Here is a 26,031-nt window from a genome sequence, read left to right as displayed (position 1 = left end):
TGCTGCTTACAGCTCCCTTAAATAGACAAGTCATGCTAACTGTGCCCCTAATTAATACGCAAGTTACTAAACAGTTCAGTATTACACTTTAATATCTAGTACTATTGTAAATATAAAAACTGTCAAAAGGCGGCAAAGTAACCGCCATATTTATTATTTAAATGGAGAGAAACTTCAGAATGCTTGAATGCAGAGGGATCTGGATGTCCTCATGCATGAATCGCTGAAAGCTAGTATGCAGGTACAGCAGATAATAAGAAAGACAAATGGAATTTTGGCATTTATTGCTCAAGGAATAGATTATAAAAATAGGGAAGTGTTGTTGCAACTGTACAAGGCATTGGTGAGACCGCACCTGGAGTACTGTGCGCACAGTTTTGGTCCCCTTACTTCAGGAGGAATGAAGTTGCATTGGAGACTGTTCAGAGGAGGTTCACTAGATTGATTCCAGAGATGCGGGGCTTGTCTTATGAGGAGAGATTGAGCAGTTTAGGCCTATGCTTGCTAGAGTTTAGAAGGATGAGGGGAGATCTAATTGAGGTATATAAGATGCTAAAGGGGATAGACAAAGTAGACGTGAAGCGGATGTGTATTTAAGACTGAGATAGATAGGTTCTTGATTGGTAAGGGGATCAAAGGTTACGGGGAGAAGGCGGGAGAATGGGGTTGAGAAATTTATCAGCCATGATTGAATGGTGAAGCAGACTCGATGGGCCGAATGGCCTAATTTCTGCTCCTATGTCTTATGTTTCCCCTTGTGGGGCATTCTAGAACGAGGGGCCATAGTTTTAGGCTAAGGGGTGGTAGATTTAAATCAGAGATGAGGAGGAATTACTTTTCTCAAATGGTCATGGAATTCACTACCTCAGAGTGCAGTGGATGCTGGGACGCTGAATAAATTTAAGGAGATAGACAGATTTTTGATTAGTAACGGGTTGAAATGTTATGGAGAGAGGACAGGAAATTGAGTTGAGGCCAAAATGAGATCAGCCATGATCGTATTGAATGGCAGGGCAGGCTTGAGGGGCTGAATTGCCTACTCCTGCTACTATTTCTTATTGAAACCGCTGCCCATATGTAAAGAATTTTCTTTATTCTCTAAACACGTGGGACAGTTTAATCACAAATATCTTGATTAATAACAAGGAATGGGGAAATTTACAATTGCTGCGGGGTTTGACCCATCACAATGTGTGCCCCATTTACCTGACAGCAGTGCCACTACACATGACCTAAAACCAACTGCCAGGCGATGGATATGGATCAGCAGTTTGTCCAGAAAACATCAGTGATTCAAGCCTCAACACTGCATTGTCATGCAGTTGCTTCTACAGCAGACAGTGAGAGCCAGGTTTGGCCAGGAATCTCAGGTCAGTGCACCAGGTATGTTTGGAAACAATATCACTTTATTGTGCATCATTTATTTTAAACTGCAGGAAGAACCAGTCTGCAGTTGCAGTATGCAAATGCTTAGTGATTCCAGTCAAAGTTGTCCTTTTCATCTGCACTTGAATATCTAATTATTGCATCTCTTCCATTGACTTTGTTGCAGAAATTTACATTCCATTTCAATTATCTGCTTCCTGACACACCCAGTACATTATGAACTTAGTCCCAGATGATCTCCCATGACATCACTCAAACAATAAATAAAATGGTGATATAAATAAAACGGCTGTTCTGCTCAATTATATAATTCTTTATCTACAATTTTATCTTCCACACTCTCTGGACCTCTCATACATTTCCACTGCAATCCCACTCCCCCCAGCTCCCATGTTTCTAAGTATCTCCTTCTTCTAATTTTTTGTCACATGTTCTTACTCCTTCAGCATTCATATAGAGTCTTTACTATACCACGGCACCTGGTCTGTCTCTTTCCATTTCCTTTCATCGCCCTCCACCTAGACACCCTAATCCAATTTGGGAGCATAAGTTTGTGGTAGCTGGAAAACTGAACAGGGCATGGTCATGATTTGGTTTGTGTATTACATAGCTATACCATTGCACACCCGCTCCATCCTAGCTCATTGTACCCCTTGCCAGATCAGCCTTGGGAACTAGGAGCAGTGTACCTGGGCTGGGAGAAAGATGACATTTTGAAGAGGACATCAATAACAACCTGTATTTATATAGCACATTTAAAGGTAATAAAACGCCCCAAGGTGCTTCACAGAGGTATTATAAAATGTGACAGAGTCACAAATGATGATATTAGGAATAATGAGCAAAAGCTTGGTCAAAGAGGTAAGATTTACAGAGCATCTTAAAAGGAAGTAGAAAGGAAGGATTAGGAAAGGAATTTCAGAGCTTAGGCCTCAGGCAGATGAAGGGATGACTACCAATGGTGGAGTGATTAAAATCAGGGATGGACGAGCAGCCAAAATTAGATGAATGCATATATCTCAGAGGGTTGTAGGCCTAGAGATTAGAGAGATGGGGAGCGGTCAAATAACAAGGATAAGAATTTTAAAATCAAGACATCATTTTACTGGGAGCCAATGTAGGTCAGTGAGCACAACAGTGATGGGTAAATGCCATTTGATGTGATTTAGGACAAGGGCAGCAGGGTTTTGGATGACCTCAAGTTTATGAAGGATAGATTATGGGAGGCTGGCCAAAAATGCATTAGAATATTCAAGTCTGGAGGTAACAGAGGCATGGATGAGGATTTCAACAAGAGAAATGCGAAGACAGGGGACAGACATAGGCAATGTTACGAAGGTGGAACTAGGCAGTTTTAATGACACAAAAGCAGGGTACAAAGCTCATGTGTGTCAAACATGACACCAAGGTTGCAAAAGTTGTCATACGATGGGATGGAATCGGTGGGGAAGGAACAGGAGTTTGTGGCAGGGACCAAAGACAATGGCTTCAATCTTACCAATATTTAATTGGAGGACATTTATGCTCATTCAAGAACTGGATTTGGACTAGAAGTCTGACAATTTAGAGGCAATGGAGGGGCTGCGAAAGGTGGTATTAAGGTAGAATTGGGTGCCATCAGTGTACGTGTGGAAACGAACACTGTGGATAATGTCGCTGCAGGGAAGCACATAGATAAGAAATAGGAGGGGCCCCAGAATAGATCCTTGCGGGAATACCGCATATAATTGTGTGGTTAGAGGAAGCCAATCCACTGCAGGTGATTCCCTGGTTCCGAATCAACTGAATAAGAATGGAGGCAAGTATAGCCCTGCCCAGCTGGACAATGTTAGATACGTGTAGGACAACATGATAAACTCTGTCAAAAAGCTGCAGACAGGTCAAGGAGGGATATTTTGTCTATGTCACAGTTGCACAAGATGTCATTGGTGGCTCTGATAAGAACAGCCTTAGTACTGTGAGGGAGCAGAAATCCAATTTGAGGGATTCTAACAGAACCCAGAGTCCAGTTACTCAACTGGATACAAGTCTAGATCCTTAACACTGCCATTTTATTCCCTCCTGAATCTCAGTGCCTGGGTCTCTGGCTGGACCTCGGGGATAATGAGTTTAAGGGGGATTGAGGTTCAATCTGTGGCATGCAGCTGAGGTGGAAAAGGTCATCTTCAGCCTGGAGTCCGCGGGCAGCCAGAATCAGGCTGGGTGTAAAAATATTTGCTCCCCAGGGACTAATCCATGTTGTTCGGTGTTAGAATGGGCTAATCATACTCAAAGTTTACTGCTCAAATGGCTCCCACTCATAAAACATCCAGATAAGAATACAAGATTATTTACATTTAAAAACACAAATTATAATGCAAATAACTTGCAGTGTGAAGTCATCTCCACCACAACCATTTTCAAAATAATTTGTTTTAATTTTATTGACTGGTGGGAGTAGCTCTTCTCTTTTTCGAATTTCTATTCCAGCACCAATATTTCAAATACTGGATGTGTATGCTACATGTTGTCATCAACACCAGGGAATGGAATTTGGTCACACTCACACAGATCGGAGTTCCACGCGTCAGTGCTGCTGCAGGCTGCAGAAGTAGCAAAATAAGCATTCAACCAAATATCCATACTATCACTAAGACCAGCAATTTCCACATCTATGGTCACCCAACTTTGCCTTGCCTCAGCTCTTCTGCTGTTGAACTCTCATCCATGCTGCCTCCAGACTCAATTATTTTGGCTGGCCTTCTACATTCTACCCTCCATAAATTTGAGACCATCCAAAAAAAATCTGCTGCCTGTGTCCCAACTCGCACCAAGTCCCATTCATCCTTCACCCCAGTGCTTGCTGACTCAATTTGGTTCCTGGTCTGGGAAGGCCTCAATTTTAAAATTCTCATCTTTGTTTTCAAATCCTTTGATGGCTTTGAAAGTCCCCATCTCGAACATCCTCCAGCGGACAACCCTCAGATATGTGTACTTCTAATTCGGCCCTTTTGAGCATCCTGGACTTTAAAAGCACACAACTATTGGTGGCTGTGCCTTCAGCAGCCTAATTCTAAGCTCTGGAATTTCCTTCCTAAACCTCTGTCGCTTGACATGACTTTCCTCCCTTAAGATGCTCCTTAAAACTTACTTCTTTGAACCAGCTTTGGCTCACCTAACCTAAGATCTTGTGTGTCTTGGTGTCACATTTTGTTTTATAATACCTCTGAAGGGAACTGATACATTTTATTACATTAAAGGCACAGAGTATGTTGCTACATATTCCAGACTTGCATGTCTACCAAGAACCACTGGTCTCTATTACGCTGAATGCCATGAGTAGATAATTCAATAAATGACAGGTGTGAAAATTTCTTCCTGTACATCTTCTCAAACTGTGAAAAACACCCAATTATAGATTTTGTCCTCCCAACCATGAGTAGCACCCGAAGAGAACATTCTGAACTTTGTAATGCAATAGATGATTATAGGCCTGTAACTGGAGGAGACAGAAACTCAGTAATTTCAGGCGACTTAAATTATCACAACATGGCAGCACACTGGCTTACATGTGCATTGTCCTGTGTATTAGAACTGGTACATAAGACCCTAGGAGGCTTCGAGTGAAATCAGGCTATTTGTGAAGCTCACCCCTTCACAATTTCATCACATGTTCAATCATGTACTTTCCAGACACATGAACTCAATTTGCTTTTAAATGGGTATATGAAATATAATGTTAACTCCTCTTTAACCCTCAAACCCCTTGCTTAAAAATTATGCTGCATATCGCCAAGTGACAACCATGGACTTGATACCCTCATCTCTATATCAAACCTAGGACAACTCAACCTAAATCAGTACTGGTCATTCTTCGTGAAATCAGTCAACTGACAAGTTTTAGTGCAAACCCATTGCACTCCCAAAAGGAAAACATTTTTTTGAATCTTGGGTCAGAATTCACTTCACAAAGCACAAATGTTATGCAGGTTCTCAAAACTACACATCATCTAATCTGTTACTCTCGCAACTACTAGCTATCGGGCCTCATTCAATGCATCACCTCTTGCCACACTTGAAATCACCCACGTGCTGTACTAATTACTCAGGGTTTGTTACCAGGAATATGTAATGGTGATTAAAAAAATTGCATACTTAGAAACAAAAGAACTCTCGACCAATTTTCTTGTTGGCCCCTCCCAATAAATATATTTTAAGGAATGCAGAACACAGTCAAAATGTTTTGATACATTGGTTTATCCATGTTGCAATGACTTTAATTGAATGAGAGAGAGAATAGATTTGCTTGTATTTTCAAAGACTTTGCAACAACTTGCCTCAAGAGGATAATGGTATACAGCCTATTGTGCTTAACTGTGGATGGAATGGACTTGCAAGATCTTTCCTCATCCATATTTGCATGGCTTTCTACTTTTTAAAAAATAATTGGTTGTTTGAAGTGAATGAAGTACCCTTTCCAGAAAAATGTGCGCTGCCTGGAAGTCAAATGGTTGATTACTGATTCTGCTAATTACAGGGTTGTTAATAGGTACAAAAACATGTGCATGCTTTTAAATAGTTAGGTGTGAAGCATCGACAAGCTCTAGTAAACACCAAATGAATTAAAAGATGTGAAATCAAAAAACAATTCTAGGTAGCAAAAATCACTGGAATGTAACTATTGACACTCAGGTCTGCAATCTCAACCTCTAGAATATTCTCCCTTTTTGCAGCATTGATTCAATGTGTGCATTGATTACAGTGGTATCAACATCATTGCAATAGCTTTCATAAAAGACCATTACTCATGACAGACTGGATGATGAGTGTTGCCAGCCTATTCACCTGTGGAGGTTGTTAAGCCAAGACCCATACTGTAGTCACCTCACATACACACTTTCCAGGAGGGTTTGATTAACAAAATGCAACAGAATTACTGGTCGATTTCCCCCTTCTCCATCACAAACCAACAGCCTTACAGCACAACACATGGTAAAATCCAGAGCAATCCTGGACCATCCAGCTCAGAAACTCACTGTATGAGCTCCTAAAGCAATTGCAGTCCACCAGTGTAATGTATACAATTTCTTATAATGTAGAATTAGTTACATTTGATGTTTACTATAGAGCTCCCAACCAACTCAAGTGAGCGGTTAATGTGTTTTTGGTGGCAATGATTGTGGAAGGAACATTGATCAGCACACTGGGAAAGTCCCCCGCTCTCTTCAAATAGTGCTCCAGGATCTTTAACCCAACTGGCAGGCCTTGGTTTAATATTTCATCTGAAGATCGTTAGTCTACATGATGTTTTATTTTCAAGGGATTGTGCCAAGATTTGATGTAGCTGCACGAGTTATGTGGATCTGCAGTTGTAGATACAATGCAAAACAGTTCTGATGCAAGCGCAACAAACAATGTGGTGCAAGTCCGAGGAGTCCTTCCACACCTCCCCCTCCAATACAGAAGCACATCTTGAATGCTTATCTTATTCCTAATACTCTCATGTTTATTATTTTTTTAAAAGCTACTTTGCTTGCAATTATTGCAAAAATGCCACATGCAACCAGTTCACACTTTCACATTCAAATGGGGACACAGTATGAACCAAACAGGGAATCTTTGTCAAACACACAATTTTGCAAAAGCACTGCCCCATGCATCTTTTATGAATCTCTATGTCGATTGGAATTCATCTTTCTACAGCCTATTGTTTCAATGTTGCCCTCATGTTGGCAAAACATAGGTTTGCCAAATGCTATGCTTTTTGAAGATTGGCAAACCTAAACTGTTTGTGTGTGCCAACAAGCCATGGAAACCAAACTGTTTGTTCTAATGTTGACTGAGGGAGGAATGTTGGCAAAGACACTGGGAGAACTTCCTGACCCCAAATAGTATAATGGGATCGTCAGAGGAGGCACTAAAATCAAAATCCAGCCAGACAATTCTGGTGAATGTGAAAGACTCTGCGGCACTATTCAAAGTGTCCCTCAATATTAAAAAAAATTAAGTGAAATGGTTATTTATCTCATGGCTGTTTGTGGGATCCTGCTGTAAACAGTGTTGCTGCATAAACGAGAGTTAGTCTTCCACAGGCCAACAGTTCCCTCAGTTTAATGTCCTAGCCAAATAGCTTGGCGTCCTGGTAGGATGACAGCAAGATAAAAAAAAAACTGGAAAACTCCAAGTTGGTCTCTGGGCACATTTCGTAGAATCATACACTTCTTCTAAAAATCATACACCTCTTAAAATCTCCAATTGACATTCTCTGATCTAAGAACAATCCCAGCTTCTCTGGTCTCTCCACATAACTGAAGTCCCTCACGGTTAGCATTGATAATCAACGCCTTGATTTTGAAATTCTCATCTTCTGCAAATCTCTGACTAGGCTAACACTGTTAGAACTGCTGTCTCTCAGACCACATATTAAACAGAGATACATCTGCCCTCTCAGGAGGGATGCAAAAGATCCCATGGCAGTATTTCAAAGAGCAGCAGGTGAGTTCTCTCCCTGGCTTCCTGGAGCCAATATTTGGCTCTCAACCAACAGATTATCAGGTCATTTATCTCATTGCTGTTTGTGGAATTGTGCAGTCACAATTTCCCCATGCTTAGTGAATATTCTTCAAAAATACTTCCTTAGAACTTGGCGAAAGGCACTATAAAACTGTATGCTCCATTTCTATTACCCTTTCAGCAATGCATTCCAGAACATCACTTGCTAGCTCTTTTGCCAATCACTTTCAATCTATGCCCTCTGGCTACAAACCCAATGGAAACTTTACACAATTTCTAAATGGACATTTTCATAAACCTGTTAAATCACCACTTAATCCTTTTGCTCCAAGGAGAACAATCCGAGTATTTGAACCAGAATCACAGAATTATTACAATACAGACCATTTGGCCCATCGTGTCTGCACTGGCTCTCCGAATGAGCAATTCGTCTGGTGCCGTTCTCTTGCCTTCTAACCTGTAATCCTGCACATTCTTCCTTTTCAGCTAACAGTCTAATTCCCTTTTGAATGCTCCGATTGAACCTGCCCCCACCACATACCCAAGCAGTGCATTCCAGACTTTAGCTACTTACTGCATGAAAAGGTTTTTTTCTCATGCCAATATTGCTTCTTCTGCCAATTACATCAAATTTCTGCTCTCTTTCACAAGTGGGAATAATATTTCCCCCATCTTCTCTGTCCAGACTCATGATTTTGAATAACTATCAAATCTCTTCAAAACCTGGTCTTCTCCAAGAAAAACAGTCACAACCTCTCCAATCTACATAACTGGAGCTCCTTATTCCTGGAACCACACTTGTGTATCTCTTTTTTTTTCATTCATGGGATGAGGGCATCATTGCCTGGTGCAGCATTTACTGCCCATTCCTAATTGCCCTTGAGGCGGTGGTGGTGAGCCACCTTCTAAGTCCACTGCAGTCCATGTGGTGTAGGTACACCCACAGTGCTGTTAGGGAGGGAGTTCCAGGATTTTGACCTAGCGACAGTGAAGGAACGGCGATATATTTCCAAGTCAGGATGGTGAGTGACTTGGAGTGGAACTTTCAGGTGGTAGTGTTTCCATCCATTTGCTGCCCTTGTCCTTCTAGATGGTAGTGGTCATGGGTTTGGAAGGTGCTGTCTAAGACGATTTGGCGAATTCCTGCAGTGCATCTTGTAGATGGTACACCACTGCTGCTACTGTGTATCGGTTGTGGAGGTAGTGAATGTTTGTGGATGGGGTGCCAATCAAGTGGGTTGCTTTATCCTGGATGGTGTCAAGCATCTTGAGTGTTATGGGAGCTGCATTGATCCAGGCAAATGGGGAGTATGCCATCACACTCCTGACTTGTGCCTTGGAGACACTGGACAGGCTTTTGTGGGGGGGGGGGGGGGCGCTGTGTGTGTGTGTGTGTGTGTGTGTGTGTGTGTGTGTGTGTGTGCGCGTGGAGGTGAGCTACTCATCACAGGATTCCTAGCCTCTGACCTACTCTTGTAGCCACAGTATTTATATAGCTAGTCCAGTTCAGTTCCTGATCAATGGTAACCCTCAGGATGTTGATAGTGGGGGATTCAGTGATGGTAATGCCATTGAACATCAAAGGGCAATGGTTGGATTCTCTCTTGTTGGACATGCTTCAGCATCATCTTTCGCACTGATGTGCCAGGCTCCCCCATTATTAAGGATGGGATGTTTGCGGAGCTTCCTCTTCCAGTGAGTTGTTTAATTGCCCACCACCATTCACGACTGGATGTGGTAGGACTGCAGAGCTTAGCTCTGATCCATTGTTTATGAGATCGCTTAGCCCTGTCTATCACTTACTGCTTATGCTGCTTGGCACACAAGTAGTCCTGTGTTATAGCTTCACCAGATTGACCCCTCATATTTAGGTATGCCTGGTGCTGCGCCTGGCATGCCCTCCCGCACTCTTCATTAAACCAGGGTTGGTCCCCTGGCTTGATAGTAATGATAGAGTGGAGGATCTGCCAGGCCGAGGTTACTGACTGTGTTCTGAGCACAATTTTGCTGTTGCTGATGGCCCACAGCGCCTCATGAATGCCCAGTCTCAAGTTGCTAGATCTGTTGGAAATCTATCCCATCTAGCATGGTGGTAGTGCCACACAACCACTCTCTCAACCTGTCAACTTCAATGACTTATGCACATATATACCCATGTTCCTCGATTCCTGCATCCCAAGTTGCATGCTTTATTTTATATTGTCCCTCCATGTTCTTCCTACCAAAATAAATCACTTCACATTTCTCTGCATTGAACTTCATCTGCCACTTGGCTGCCCATTCCACAACTTATATATGTCCTTTGAATTCTTACACAATCCTCCTCACAGTTCACAATGCTTCCAAGTTTCGTATCATTCACAAAATTTGAAATTGTGCCCTGTACACTAAGGTCTAGGTCAATAATATATATTAGGGAAGAGTAAAAGTCGCAACACTGACCTGAGGGGAGCTCCACTACAACAAACCTTCCTCCGGCCTGAAAAACATCCATTAGTCACTATTCACTGTTTCTTGTTTCACTGAGCCAATTTTGTATCCATGTTGTTATTGCCTTTTTCATTCCATGAGCTATAAGTCTCGCAAGTCTGTTGTACGGCACTGTGTCAAACTTTTGGAAGTTCACATACACCATATCAACAGTATTATCCTCAGCAACCATCTGTTACCTCTTGAAAAAACTCCAGCAAATGCATTAAACGCAATGTTTCCCTAATAAATCTGTGTTGGCTCTCCTTAATTAATCCGCATTTGTCTGTTTCTTGTCACTTCAAGAACGACATACTGGGACAGGAGGCAGCAAATCGGCCCATCATGCTGGTGTCAGCTCTTTGACAGAGCTATCCAATTACTCCCATTCTCCTCTTTTCCAACAGCCTTGCATGCTTCTTTTCAAGTATTTATCCAATTTCGCAAGTCACTATTGAAGCTGTTTCCATTGCCCCTTTTGGCAGTATATTCCAGTTCATAACTTGCTGCACAAAATAATTCTCATTGATTCTGCTTCAGTTCCAATGACTATAAATTGGTGCCCTCTGGTTACAGGTCTGCCAATGAGAATAGTTTCACCCTTATCTAATTACATGAACTGTTTGGGATTTTAAACACCACTATCAAAATCTCCCCTTAACCTTCCCTCCTCTGGAATAACAACCCCAGCTTCTCCAGACCCTCATTCCCGGTATCATTCTGGTAACCAATGGCTCAATTTTAAAATTCTCATCCTCGTGTTCAAACTGCTCCAAGGTTTTACTCCTTCAAATCTCTGTAACCTCTTCCATGATAATGTTAGAAATGCAAGCCCCTTTAAGAGTAAACCAGGACCAGATTCAGAGTGAATTGAGAGCAGATTATGCTCATTGAAGCCTGTACTTAAGAGCTGCATTTTTCCCTAGTAAGGAGGTTTTTGCTTCTGGACAGGAAGAGGATCCAGAGGCGAAGCGTGGAAACTGGTATTAATACTGAACTACAGCTGAACAACAAAACAAGTTGCGATTCACAATGTCTTCTGCTGCTTGACTCAGTAAATGGATATCCCCCTATTAAACACTCCAACCCTACAAACCTCCCTGATCTCCAATTCTGGCCTTTTGTGCATCCTCAATTTTAATTGCTGCAGTACTGGTGGCTGTGCCATCAGCTGCCATGGCCCTATGCTCTGGAATTGCCTCCCTAAACCTCTCCTGTCCTTTAAGATGCTCCTTAAAATCGCTCCCTTTGACTAAGTTTTTGGTCACCTGCCCTAATGTACCTTCATATGGCTCATTGTCAAATTTTGTCTGATAACAGACGTGCCTTGGGACGTTTTACAGTTCAAGGCACTAGATTCCCATGACCTTGGCTGCTCTCGGAAGAATCAACCCAGCTTTTCTTGGTCACTATACATAGCTTTAAATTGAAAAAGCGCCTTGAACTTTCTTTCCAAGGTGCTTCGCAGGAGTGTTATCAAACAAAACTTGATACTGAGCCAGGTAAGGCAATATTAGGGCTGAACATCTGAAGTATCATCCTATTGTACAAAATCTCTTCAATCTCTCCAAATATTTGCCATCCTTCCTAGGAGTGTGGTGCCCAGGACTGCCCCCCAGTTACTCAGGCTAGGCTTTTATGGAGCTGCTGTGAAGACGGAGGCGATTGAATGACATGAAAGCTATTTACCTCTAGAGCCAGGGCTGTCTTGTCGTAGGCGTTGGGGACCCGTTTCTGGAAGGCGCGGGCATAGACCGGCCCGTTCTGTAGGTTGGGCAGCGAGGCGCTGACACTGGGCTGGGCGTAGGGCCCGAACTCCGGCTGCCCGGTTCCCCCGGCCCCCGGTTGCTGCTGGGCCGCCGCCTGCCCGCTCTCCGGGCTGTTAGCCGGGCCGAGCAGCGAGCTGGGCCGGCATTTCTCCACGTAAGGCACGGGGATCATGCCGCAGCGGCCTTCGCCGTTCTGAGCGTTCCACCACTGGTCCTCGGGCTTGTCCAGGATGCGGAGCACGTCGCCCTTGCGAAACGGCAGGTCCTCCTCGTCGTTGCCCGGGAAGTCGAAGAGGGCGCGGACGAACTCGGCCTCCTCCAGCGGGATGCGATGGCCCAGGTTGGGAGCGATGTACGGCGTGGGCATGTGGACGGGCTCCAGCAGGGTGGTGGTGTCCAGGTAATGGATCTTGTAGAACTCCAGCAGTCCTTGTAGGTGCTCGAATTCCTGGTCGCCGATCCGGTAGCGGCCGGGCCCGGGGCCTGGGCCTTGCTGCTGCCGGCTGTTGATGATATAATGTGACACCTTCGAGTTCTCGCTGACGCTCAGCACGTAGTCTCCCGGGATGGTGCGGCTGTCCCTCACCAGGAAAGTGCCGTGCTTCTGGCCTAGCAGCAGCGACACGGCCTGGTCTCGCCTCATGGGGCCGAAATACCAGCTCTCCTGCTTCTGGGCGTCGAAATTAGCCGCCATGTCCCTCCCCCCCACCCTCCACCCGCTCCCCGGGCCGGGGCCCCGCTCCCCCTGCCTGGCGGTGCCGGCGGCGGCCTCCTCACCGCTTAGGCCTCAGGCCTCCCCTCACAGCACACAAAACTAATAAAAATTTAAAATCCTCCGCGGCAGACGGACGCGGGTTTACCTCATAAAACCCGCCCGCAGTCAATATCAGGTCGAGGGCCGCCTGTTTCGTTAAGTTTCCACAAATCTGTTGGAAAATAACGATCTCGCCGCCCTCGCGCGCTAATTGCACCCGACCCTTTTAGGAAATTTCTATCCGCCGGCAGAAAACAAAATTGCGATAAGGGCGTTTGTTCTCTAAAAGGAGCCGCCCCCTGACGCGCACGAGCACGCGCACTCCCGGCCCCGGGTGGGGGGAGAGTAGACAGAGGGCTGACCTCACCACTCGAAAGGGCTATTGGTGGAGTTGCAGTCCACCATCTTGGTGAGGTCGGGCGGCGCTGTGGTGTTCTTGCGACACCAGCTGTTCCCTGTTTGCAAATATGCCAGCAGCAACAAATTGCACTGATGTGACACCTAAAACTTTGTCAGCAAAAAAAGGTCCCAAAACGCTTCAGAGAAGGAGTATCAAACAATGATTTGATATTGAACCACATAAGGAGATGTTTGGAAAGGTAACAATGGGGTAAGTCTTGAGGAGAGATAGAGAGGTGGAGATATATAGTTAGGGAATTTCAGAGCTTGCAGCCTAGACAACTGAAGGCATAGCCACCAGTGATGGAGCAATTAAAATTATATTTTCAAGTGACTAGAATTGGTGGAGCTGAGAATTGAAGGAGGTTACAGAGATAGGGAAGCCGATGCCATGAAAGGACTGGAAAACTAGCATGATGATTCTTTTTACACAGACGACAGGCAGGAAATGAGATCAGGTGAAAGAGGCAGTGGGGACAGACAGAGTTCACCATTTTGGTGAGGTCTGATGGAGCATTGATGTCATTACTGTGAGTGCAGATGTGTCAGCAGCTGGAGGAGTGACTACCAATCTAGGTAATTGTCCTCAAAGGTGCTTGAAAACTACACTCACAAAGAGACATGGGATGTGATTGATACTGGGGACAGTGGGATAGTGATTCTGTTACTATGTGAACCTAGAGAGCTGCACCTTGAGATATGAGTCCAAATCCCACCATGGCAGCTGGGAAATTTAAATTCAATTAATTAATAAATCTGGAATAAAATGCAAGTCTCATTAATAATGACTATGAAACTGGCAAATTTTGTAAAAAAAAACCATCTGGTTCACTAATGCCCTTTAGGGAAGGAAATCTGACATCCTTGCCCGGTCTGACCACAAGAACACAAGAAATAGGAGCAAGAGTAGACCATATGGCCCATCGAGCCTGCTCCCCCATTCAATACGATCTTGGCTGATCTTAGGCTTCAACAGTATTTTTCTGCCTGCTCCCTATATCCCTTGATATTCTGAGAGATCAAAAATCTTTCCTGAGGATTCACACCCTTTGAGTGAAGTAATTTCTCCTCATCTCAGTCCTAAATGATTGGCCCCTTATCCTGAGACTGTGCCCTGATGTTTTAGATTTCCCTGACCAGCAGAAACAATCTTTCAGCATCGACCCTATTAAGCCCCTTCAGAATTCTATAGATTTCAATGAGATCACCACTCATTCTTCTAAATTCCAGAGAACATAAATCTAAATTACTCAGCCCCTCATCATGAGATAACCATTTTATCCCAGGGACAATTTAGTGAACCTTCACTGTACCACCTCCAGTGCAATTATATCCTTTCTTAAAAGTGGAGACCAAAACTGAACACAGTACTCCAGATGTAGTCTCACCAAAACCTTGTACAATTGTAGAAAAACTTCTTTCTTCCCATACTCCAATCCCCTTTCAATAAAGGCCAACATGCCATTTGCCTACCTAATTGTTTGCTATACTGCGTTCAAAATTTCTCTGTTCCTTGCACAAGCACACCCAAGTCTCTTTGAACATCAACACTTGCAAGTTTCTCACCTTTTAAAAAATATTTGCCTTTCTATTCTTATGACTTAAGTGAATAACTTCACAATTCCCTACATTATACTCCATCTGCCATCTTGTTGCCCATTTACTTGACCTGTCTGTATCTCTTTGCAGCCTCTCTGTGTCCTCCCCACAGCTTACCTTTCCACCTAGCTTGGTATCATCCGCAAACTTAGATACATTACTCTTTGTATTTCATCTAAGTCATCAATATAGTTTGTAAATAGTTGAGGCCACAGCACTGATCCTTGCAGCACTCCACTATTCACTGCCTGCCAACTTGAAAAAGCCCTGTTTATGCCCAGTCTCTGCTTTATATCTGTTTCAAAGAGTGCATGGGTGAACTGCAACATTTGTTTATTCCTGTGTGGCGCAAAAGTAAAAGGAAAGGTGGCCAAACCATGGCTTTCAAGGGAAATTAGAGATAGTTTTAGATGCAAGGGAGAGGCGTACAAATTGGCCAGAAAAAACAACAGACCAGAGGATTAGGAGCAGTTTAGAATTCAGCAAAGGAGGACCAAGGGGAAAGGGAAAATAGAGTACAAGAGTAAGCTTGCGGGGAACATAGAAACTGACTGTAAAAGTTTTTATAGGTATGTGAAGAGAAAAAGATTGGTGAAGACAAATGTTGGTCTCTTACAGTCAGAAATGGGGGAATTTATAATGGGGAACAAAGAAATGGCTGACCAATTAAATACATATTTTGGTTCTGTCTTCACAAAGGAGGTCACAAATAACATACCAGAAATGTTGGGGAACACAGGGTATAGTGAGAGGGAGGAACTGAAAGAAATCAGTATGAGTAGGGAAACGGTGTTGGGGAAATTGATGAGATTGAAGGCCGATAAATCCCTAGGGCCTGATAATCTACATCCCAGAGTACTTAAGGAAGTGGCCCTAGAAGTATTGGATGCATTGGTGGTCATCTTCCAAGATTCTATCGACTCTGGAACAGTTCCTACAGATTGGAGGGTAGCTAATGTAACCCCACTATTTAAAAAGGGAGGTAGAGAGAAAACAGGGAATTATAGACCAATCAGCCTGACTGCGAAGATGGGCACAAAATATTTGTTCAATGCCTCTGCCATTTCCTCATTACCCATGACAATTTCTCCTGTCTCTGATTCATATGGACCAACGTTTTAACTTTAGCTACTCTCTTCCTTTTTTCAACTTACAAAGGCTCCTACAATCTGTTTTTATACTACTGGCTAGTTTACTCTCATATTCTATTTTTTCCCTTTTTATCAACTTTTTGCTGGTTTCTAAAACACTCCAATCCTCAGATTTGCTACTGTTTTATGCAACATTTTAAGCCTCTTCTTTTAATCTAATACTATCCTTAATTCCTGAGTAAGCCACAGATGGGTCTTTCTTGCTAAGTTTTTGTTTTGCAATGGTATGTATTTTTGTTGAACATTTTAAATTGTTTCTTTAAATGTTTCCCACTGTTCATTTACCTCCATTACTTTTAGTCTATTTACCCAATTAACCTTAGCCCGATCTCTACTCATACCTATGTAATTATATTTGCTTAAGTTTCTTGTTTGCGACTGGAGTATGGCACTTTCAGACTCAACATGGAATTCAATGGTATTATGATCACTATTTCCCAATGGATCTTTTACTACGTCATTTCTCATTAACCCTGCTTCATTACACAATACTAGATGGAAGATAGCTACTTCCCTAGTCAGCTCCACAACTTACTGTTCCAAGAAATTGTCACAAAAAGATTCTACAAACTCATCCTTTGGATCACTCTTGCCAATTTGATTGTCCCAGATGAAGATTAAAGTCTCTGTCAGGGAGGTATAATAATTTTCATAATGTTATTGGAATTTATTGTAAAGTAAAGTAATAGTGGGGTCTGTGTCTATGGGTTGGTGTATGTGTGGGACTTAATCGAATTAAAGGCAGCTGTTCCAAAGGCTTTGATTTAACGGATAAGCTAGGTTTGAAATGTTAAATAGGTAATCATAGGTGTAAAGGGAATATTTTTATTTTTAAATAAGGAAAAAAGGAGTGAAATATTAGACCTAGCCAGGAGATGTTAAGAAACAGTGTGTTTATTTTTCCCAAAGATGACTGGTAAAATTGGTATTATGATAAATTTTATTATTAGAGAGGTAAAAGTCCAAAGACAGTGAAACAATGGGAATTTGCATTCAAAGGGGAAAATACGTATAAAGGAAAGAAGGGGTGTGTGAAGGCTGGAATTCTAAGATCTAACAAGTGTGAAAAGCTTCCAGCATCTAAGCCTCAAGCTGCTGTCTACAAAAAACTGAAGAAAACTCACTTTGAATCGACTGTTTCAGAGTATTGTGTGTTACTTTGCCTGGGTCTTTTAAAATCTATATGTCTTACCATGTTAACTGGGAGTTAGTTTAACTAGGGGATTTAGAAGTTATAATAGTGGTAATTTGTAGATCTATGTATCTACTTAAAATCATTTCTTCTATCAATAAAGGTTTAATTTAGTTTTGTAAGAAACCTATAAGATTCGGTGGTCTTGTTACTATTGAATTCAAGGCATGCATCTCAAAATTTATACATATTGCAACACAGTTGTGGCAATTGTTTCAATTTCCCTTTGGAATTTGAGCAACTTGGCATCTACCATTAGCTGTGCCATAACAGTCCCCCAGAATCATTACATTTCCTTTGTTACAAGCTCCAATAATTTATTGTTTAATGTTCTGTCTGTAACTACTGAAAACTGCTTTAACTACTGAAAACCAGTGTTTTCTGACTCTTGCTATTCCTAATTTCCACCCAGATTGATTCTACTTCATGACCTTCTGAGGGCAGGTCCTTTCTCACTAATGTCTTTATGATGTCATCCTTTACTATCAGGGTTACCCCTCCTCCTTTGCCATTCTGTCCGTCCTTCTGAAATATTTTCTACCCTGGGATATTTATTTTCCACCCTTAATCGCCTTTTAAACAAGTTTCTGTAATAGTGATTAGGGGGAGGCGATGGCGTAGTGGTATTGTTGCTAGACTAGTAATCCAGAGACCCAGGGTAATGCTTTGCAGACCCGGGTTTGAATCCCGCCATGGCAGATGGTGAATTTGAATTTGATAAAAATGATGACCATGTAACCATTGTCGATTGTTGTAAAAACCCATGTGGTTCACTAATGTCTGTTAGGGAAGGAAATCTGTCATCCTTAGCTGGTCCAGCTGACATGTGACTGCAGACCCACAGCAATCTGGCTGACTCTTAAATGCCCCTGAAATGGCCTAGCAGGCCACTCGGTTGTAACAAACCGCTACAAAGTCACAAAAAAAGAACGAAACCGGACGGTGAGAGTGGGGTCAAGTATGTTTTTTCCTCTTGTTGACCTAGGCAGCAGAAAGGACAATGGCACTCTCAGCCTTGTCGACCCTCAAAGTCCTCCTTACTAATATTTGGGGGCTACTGAAAATATAGGGAAAGCTGTCTCACAGACCACTCAATCACCAGCCCTGGGTATACCCTGTCCCACCAGCAGGACAGACCCAGCAGAGGTGGCAGCACAGTGGTGTACAGTCGGGAGGGAGTTACCCTGGGAGTCCTCAACATTGACTCCGGACTCCATGAAGTCTCATGGCATCAGGTCAAACATGGCCAAGGAAACCTCCTGCTGATTACCACATACTGCCCTCCCTTAGCCGATGAATCAGTGCCTTTCCATGTTGAGCACCACCTGGAGCAAGCACTGAGGATGACAGGGGCGCAAAGTGTACTCTGGGTCAGGGAATTCAATCTCCATCACCAAGAGTGGCTCGGTAGCACCATTACTGAGGAGGCAAGGGCGCAGAATGTACTCTGGGTGGGGGACTTCAATGTGTGTTATGTGTGTTAAGAGTGGCTTAGTAGCACCACTACTGACCAAGATGGCCAAGTCCTAAATTATATAGCTGCTAGACAGTGTCTGCGGCAGGTGGTGAGGGAACCAATAAGAGGGAAAAACATACTTAACCTCAACATCACCAACCTGTCTGCCGCAGGTGCATCTGTCCATGACAGTATCAGTAGGAGAGACCATCAGACAGTCCTTGTGGAGACGAAATCCCGGCTCCACATTGAGGATACCCTCCATTGTGTTGTGTGGCACTACCACCGTGTTAAATGGGATAGATTTTGAATAAATTTAGTAACTCAAGACTGGGCATCCATGAGGCATTGTGGGCCATCATAAGCAGCAGAATTGTACTCAAATACAATCTGCAACCTCATTGCCTGACATATCTTCCACTCTACCATTACCATCAAGCCAGGGGATCAACCCTGGTTCAATGAAGAGTGCAGGAGGGCATGCCAGGAGCAGCACCAGGCATACCTAAAAATGATATGTCAACCTGGTGAAGCTACAACACAGGTCTACTTGCATGCCAAACAGCATAAGCAGCAAGTGATAGAGAGAGCTAAGCGATTCCACAACCAATGGATCAGATCTACGCTCTGCAGTCCTGCCACATCCAGTTGTGAATGGTGATGGACAATCAAACAACTCACTGGAGGAGGAGGCTCCACAAATATCCCCATCCTCAGTGATGGAGGAGCCCAGCACATCAGTGCAAAAGATAAAGCTGAAGCATTTGCTACAATCTTCAGCCAGAAGTACCGAGTGGATGATCCATCTCGGCCTCCTCCAGAGGTCCCCAGCATCAGAGATGCCCGTCTTCAGCCAGTTTAATTCACTCCATGTGAAGGCACTGGGATACTGCAAAGGCTATGGCCCCTGACAATATTCTGGCAATAGTACTGAAGACTTGTGCTTCAGAAATTGCCGTGCCCCTAGCCAAGCTGTTCCAGTACAACTCCAATACTGGCATCTACCTGGCTATGCGGAAAATTTCCCAGGTATGTCCTGCACACAAAAAGCAGGACAAATCCAACCCGGCCAATTACTGCCCCATCAGTCTACTCTCCGTCACTAGTAAAGCAATGGAAGGGGTCCTCAGTGGTGCTATCAAGCTGAAGTTGCTTAGCAATAACCTGTTCGCTGATACCCAGCATGGGTTCCACCAGGGGCACTCAGCTACTGACCTCATTACAGCCTTGGTTCAAACATGGACAAAAGAAATGAACTCCTGAGGTGAGGTGAGAGTGACTGCCCTTGACATCAAGGCCGCATTTGATTGTGGCATCAAGAAGCCCTGGGAAAACTCTCTGCTGGTTGGATTCATACCTAGCACAGAGGAAGATGGTTGTGGTTGCAGGAGGTCAGTCATCTCAGCTCCAGGACATCACTGCAGGAGTTCCTCAGGGTAGTGCCCTCGGCCCAACCATCTTCAGCTGCTTCATCAATGACCTTCCATCCATCATAAGCTCAGAAGTGGGGATATTTGCTGATGATTGCTCAATGTTCAGCACCATTCGCGACTCCTCAGATACAGAAGCAGTCTATGTCCAAATGCAGCAAGGTCTGGACTATTTCCAGGCTTGGGCTGACAAGTAGCAAGTAACATTCGCACCACACAAGTGTCAGGCAATGACCATCTCCAACAAGAGAGAATCCAACCATCGCCCCTTAACGTTCAGTGGCATTACTATCACTGAATCCCCCACTATCAACATCCTGGGGGTTACCATTGACCAGAAACTGAACTGGACCAGTCATATAAATACTGTGGCTACAATAGCAGGTTAGAGGCTAGGAATCCTGCGATGATTAACTCAACTCCTGACTCCTCAAAGCCTGTCCACCATCTAAAAGGCACAAGTCAGGAGTGTGATGGAATACTCCCCACTTGCTTGAATGAGTGCAGCTCCAACAACACTCAAGAAGCTTGACACCGTTCAGAACAAAGCTGCCCGCTTGAATGGCACACATCCACAAACATTCATTCCCTCCACCACCGATGCATAGTAGCAGCACTGTGTACCACCTACAAGATGCACAGCAGGTATTCATCGAGGCTCCTTAGACAGAAGCTTCCAAACCCACAACCACTACCATCTAGAAGGATAAAGGCAGCAGATACATGGGAACACCACCACCTGGTGGTTCCCCTCCAAGTCACTCACCATCCTGACTTGGAAATATATCGCTGCTCCTTCACTGTCGCTGCGTCAAAATCCTGGGACTCCCTCCCTAACAGCACTGTGGATGTACCTACACCACATGGACTGCAGCAGTTCAAGAAGGCAGTTCACCACCACCTTCTCAAGGACAGCTCGGGATGGGCAATAAATGCTGGCCCAGCCACCGAAGCCCACATCCTGTGAATGAATAAAAAAGAAACCTAAATCATTTACCTCTATTTGCATCACTAGTTCATCTATCTTATTGTGGATGCTTTGTGCATTCAGACAAAAGACCTTTAGTTTCATTTGTTTCCTTCTATTCCCTGCAATGACCTTCTTCGCTGATGTACAGTTTTTCTTAAACTCACTGTCCCTTCCTGTCTTGCTTGTCTTTACCCACATTGCTATTCTGCTCCAATACTGCAACCTTTCTCTTTGGATTTTGTAAATCTCCCTTCACCCAAACCCTCCTATTCCCCCCACCCTCACCCCCACCTCCCACCCATTAGATTAAAGCCCAGCCCTAGTTATACAATTGGCCAGGACACTGGTCCCTGCCCAGTGCAAGTGGAGCCCATCCCAACGGAATAGTTCACTCGTCCCTGAGTACTGATGTCAGTGCTCCATGAATCGAAACCCCTTCTTCCCACAATACTCTTTAAACCAAGTGTTTAATTCTCTAATCTGCTTGACCCTATACCAATTGGTTCAGGTAACAATCCAGAGATGAATACCTTTCATGTTTTGCATTTTAATTTGGCCCCAGACCTCCTCAAATTCTCTTAGCAGAAAATCATTCCTGGTTTTACCTATGTCATTGGTTCCCATTGGTTCCAAGTTACTTTCCAGCCACAAAGAGCTGTAAACTTGCCTGTCCTCTTAAGTGGGCTTAAAAGATCCCATGCTACTATTTTGAAGAAGACCAAGGAGTTCACCCGGTGTCCTGGGACAATATTTATCCCTCGATCAACATTACTTAAAAATATTACCTGGTCATTGTCACATACTGATTGTGGGACAACAAAACTAAACTATTGCAGCTTACATTCATATATTTACGAAATAAATATTGGTCGGGACCTCAGGAAGAACTCCCCTGTGCTTCTTCAAAATAATTTGAGGGGATCTTTACCTTCCGACAGATGGGGATTCGTTTTAACATTTCATTCAGAAGTATTTGATATCCTGCAGATTACATTTCTACAAGTATTTCAATCTCAGGTTGCAGTTTTTAAAAAATTTTTGATCAGAAACTTGAAAATTGTGAAAATCATGGAATTAGCTTCAGCAGCTTATTGGGATGGCGTGCTTGTAGTACATTATTATGGCCACTCGATGGTACTGTAATATAACCGAGATGAAATAAGTTGGGAGGAGGCTCGTGTGGAGCATTAGCGCTGGCATAGGCCTGGATGGGCCAAATCACCTACTTACAAAATACTTTGTAATTCTGTGTAATAGTTAAGAAGATAACGAAGGGTTTGTGAGAATCTGGTTGTATTTTAGAAGGTGGAGGTGAAGTTTTGTCCTGGGGACCAGAACCAATTGAATTTTGGCTGAATCATCCCTCCCTTTCATTTAAATAGCATCACATCTAATACCAGGAATTGTTTTTAGAAATAAAAACAAAAAACTGCGGATGCTGGAAATCCAAAACAAAAACGGAAATCCCTCTTCTCCTCCGATGCTGCCAGACCTGCTGAGTTTTTCCAGGGATTTCTGTTTTTGTTTTGTTTTTAGAAACATCAGTTAACCATTTCAGTGTCACTGATCAAAAACACTTGAGGCAGGGAATTGTTACCCATTGTGTTCCAATAGTTAACATCACCTCTGCAAATTTACCCCGCCTTTATGATCCCATTCAGGCCCTGATGGAATTTTAACCACTTGCGGAGTGGCAGTGCTCACTGCCCCTCCCCATTTCCACACTTCTCACCCTATCCTCTACCCCGCTATCCTCATCCACTGCGCCGTCTTCCCTCCTCCACTCATCACCCCTCCTCTTCCTCAGCTACCACCCCCTTTCCCCACCTGCCCTCCACTCTCTGTCCCCTACCCCTTCCCATCCTCACTTACCACCCTCCCCGCCGCCCCTCCACTCTTCCCCATCCCTCCACTCTTCCCTACCCCTCTTTACTTTCCCCCTCTCCATCACCTACCTCCCCTCTATTATCTACCCTCTCCCCATTCCCATTGTCATCTACTGCCCCTCCCCTCCACTCACCATCCTTCCCCCATTGGCTCCACTCGATGCCCCTCCCAAATCCTCCCAGCTCCTCCCCCTCCACTCCCCTCCCCATGCTCACCTCATGCTGCTCCTCGACTCCTACAACCCTTCTCCTCTTTCTCCCTCATGCCCCTTCAGTTAAAATCCCATTTTTTTCAGTTAATTAACAAGTAGGGATAATACCCAGAAGCATACAGGGACAGTATTAAACAGAAATGAGAATTCTCCAGCTGATCAGAGCAGCACGTTAATCTAGCAGGAGTGCACAGTGTGGGAGGAGGTGATGAATGGTTTTGTTTTTCCATTTTGATTTAATTTAAAAGCACTCTTTATTTCACAGTACCATGGATGTAAGTAAATATTTTAACAAGAGGGAAGAATTAGATTGGTATAAAGCCTGCTCCAAAGACTGGTCTCTCTTTTCCAGATTGAGAATTATTCTCGAACCAGTATTCTTCTGAATCTCTGTGGTTTGTTATAGGTTTCCATAAACTGCAGCTTATCTAAAACTCTGCTGCCCATATCCTAACTCAAACCCTGTTCATCAATCACCCCTGTGCTCACATTGGGTCCCATTCTGCCAATATCACAATTTTAAAATTCTCATCATTGTTTTCAAATCTCTCCATGGCCTCGGCCCTCCCTATCTCGGTAATACCCTCCAGCCCCACATCCCTCAGAGATATCTGCGTTCCTCCTTTTCTGGCTTCTTGCATATCCCCAACTTTAATCGTTCTACCATTGGTGGATGTACTCTCTGTTGGCTAGACCTTAAGTTCAGGAATTTCCCCCCCTAAACCTCTCTGCCTCTCTCTCTCATCCTTATAGACACTCCTTAAAATCTCCCTCTTTGACCAAACTTTTGGTCATCTGATCTAATATCTCTTTTTGTGGCTCTGTGTCATATTTTGTTTTATAATGCTCCTCTGAAGCACCTTGGGATGTTTCATTATGTTAAGGGCACTATATAAATATAAATTGTTGTTATACAGATAAAGTTGTTCTCCCTGCTACCAGATTCTGTCCTGCCTCTTTAAAGGGGGCGGGAGGATTGTAATGTCACTGGACTAGTAATCCAGAGACCCAGACGAATGCATTGGGGACTTGGGTTCAAATCCCACCATGGCAGCTGGTGGATCTAAATTGAATTTTTAAAAAATTGTAATATAAAGCTAATCTCAGCATGGTGACCATGAAACCATTGTTGATTGTCGTAAAAACTCATCTGGTTCACTAATGTCCTTGAGGGAAGGAAATCCGCCACCCTTACCTGATCTGGCCTACATATGACTCCAGACCTACAGCAATGTGGTTGCTGCCCTCCGAAATGGTCTAGCAAGCCACTCAGTTCAAGGGTAATTAGGGATGAGCAATAAAAGCTGGCCTTGCAAGTGATACCCACATCCCATGAAAGAATTAAAAAAGCATCACTATCTCTGTATTTGATTCCAAAGAGCTGACACTTGTGGACAGGGAGGATAGGAGGTGAATAGGAGAAAGGAACTTGGTGAAATTGAAATCACTAGGGAAATGGTACTGAGCAAATTGATGGAACTGCAGGATGGCATGTCTCTGGGTCCCAGTGGACGACATCCCAGGGTCTTAAAAGAGGTGGCAAATGAGGTAGTTGATGCGCTGGTGTTAATTTTCCAAAATTTGCTAGATTCTGGAAAGGTTCCATTAGATTGGAAAGTAGCAAATATAACCCTCTATTCAAGAAGGGAGGGAGGCAGAAAACAGGAAACTATAGGCCAGTTAGCTTGACATCTGGGGAAGTTATTAGAATCGATCATTACGGAGGTTATAGCTGGGCACTTAGAAGAGCTCAAGGCTATTGGGAAGAGTCAGCATGGTTTTTTGAAAGGAAAATCATTTTAACCAATTTATTGGAGTTCTTTGAAGGAATAACATGCACAGTGGATAAAGGGGAGCCTGTATACATATTGTACTTGGATTTCTAGAAGGCAATTGATAAGGTGCCACATCAAAGATTATTACGGAAAATAAAATCACATGGTATAGTGGGTAACATATTAGCATGGATAGAAGATGGGCTAGTTGGCAGAAAGCAGAGAGTATGTATAAATGGGTCTTTTTCTGATTGGCAGGATGTGACGAGTGGCATCTCACAGGAGTCTGTAGCAGGGCCTCAACTTTTTATGATTTACATCAATGACTTAGATGAGGGGAGTGAAGACGTGGTGGCTAAATCTACAAATGGCACAAAGATAGGTAGGAAAGTATGTTGTGAAGAGGACATGAGGTTGCAGATGGATATAGGTAGGTTGAGTAAATGGGCAAAGATCTGGCAAATGGAGTTTAATGTGGGAAAATGTGAAGTTGTTCACTTTGGCAGGAAGAACAAAAAAGCAGAGTACTACTTAAATGAAGAACGGCTGCATAATTCTGAGGTGCAGAGGGATCTAGGTTTTCTAGTACAAGTCAGAAAAAGTTAGTATGCAGGCACAGCAAGTAATTAAGCAGGCTAATGGATGCTATCCTTTATTACTAGAGGGATTGAACATAAAAGTAAGGATGTTATACTTCAGTTATACAGGGCATTGGTGAGACCACATCTTGAATACTATGTGCAGTTTTGGCCTCCTTATTTAAGGAAGGATGTATATGTATTGGAGGCAGTTCAGAGGAGGTTTACTAGATTGGTACCTGGAATGAGTGTGTTGTCTTATGAGGAAAGGTTGGACAGACTGGGCTTGTTTCCACTGGAGTTTAGAAGAGTGAGGGGTGTCTTGATTGAAGTATATAAGATCCTGAATGGTCTTGACAAGCTGGATGTCGAAAGGATGTTTCCTCTTGTGGGTGAATCCAGAACTAGGGGTCACTGTTTTGAAATTAGGGTTTGTCCTTTTAGGATACAGAGATGAGGAGAAATTCTTTCTCTCAGAGGTTGTGCGGCTTTGGAACTCCGACTCAGAAGATG

The 26,031-nt window shown here is 43.5% G+C and overlaps 2 protein-coding genes across 3 annotated transcripts in view; one reads left to right on the top strand and one right to left on the bottom strand.

Annotated features, from left to right (window-relative positions):
* Positions 1-12,810, bottom strand: part of crk (v-crk avian sarcoma virus CT10 oncogene homolog) — a 37,529-nt gene extending 24,719 nt beyond the window's left edge. For both annotated transcript variants that reach the window (XM_041196908.1, XM_041196909.1), the window contains exon 1: positions 12,037-12,810. In XM_041196908.1, the coding sequence (XP_041052842.1) occupies positions 12,037-12,810 (774 nt within the window). The remainder of the gene's footprint in view (positions 1-12,036) is intronic.
* lrrc75a (leucine rich repeat containing 75A) overlaps positions 12,419-26,031 on the top strand; it is a 122,370-nt gene continuing 108,757 nt past the window's right edge. Inside the window, exon 1 of the mRNA XM_041196906.1 lies at positions 12,419-12,516. The gene's annotated coding sequence lies outside the window, so the exon portion shown is untranslated. The remainder of the gene's footprint in view (positions 12,517-26,031) is intronic.

Source organism: Carcharodon carcharias, chromosome 10 (assembly GCF_017639515.1).
Source record: "Carcharodon carcharias isolate sCarCar2 chromosome 10, sCarCar2.pri, whole genome shotgun sequence".
Lineage (NCBI taxonomy): Eukaryota > Metazoa > Chordata > Chondrichthyes > Lamniformes > Lamnidae > Carcharodon > Carcharodon carcharias.
Note: the sequence above shows the minus strand (reverse complement) of the source record. Positions and strands in the feature narration are given on the sequence as shown.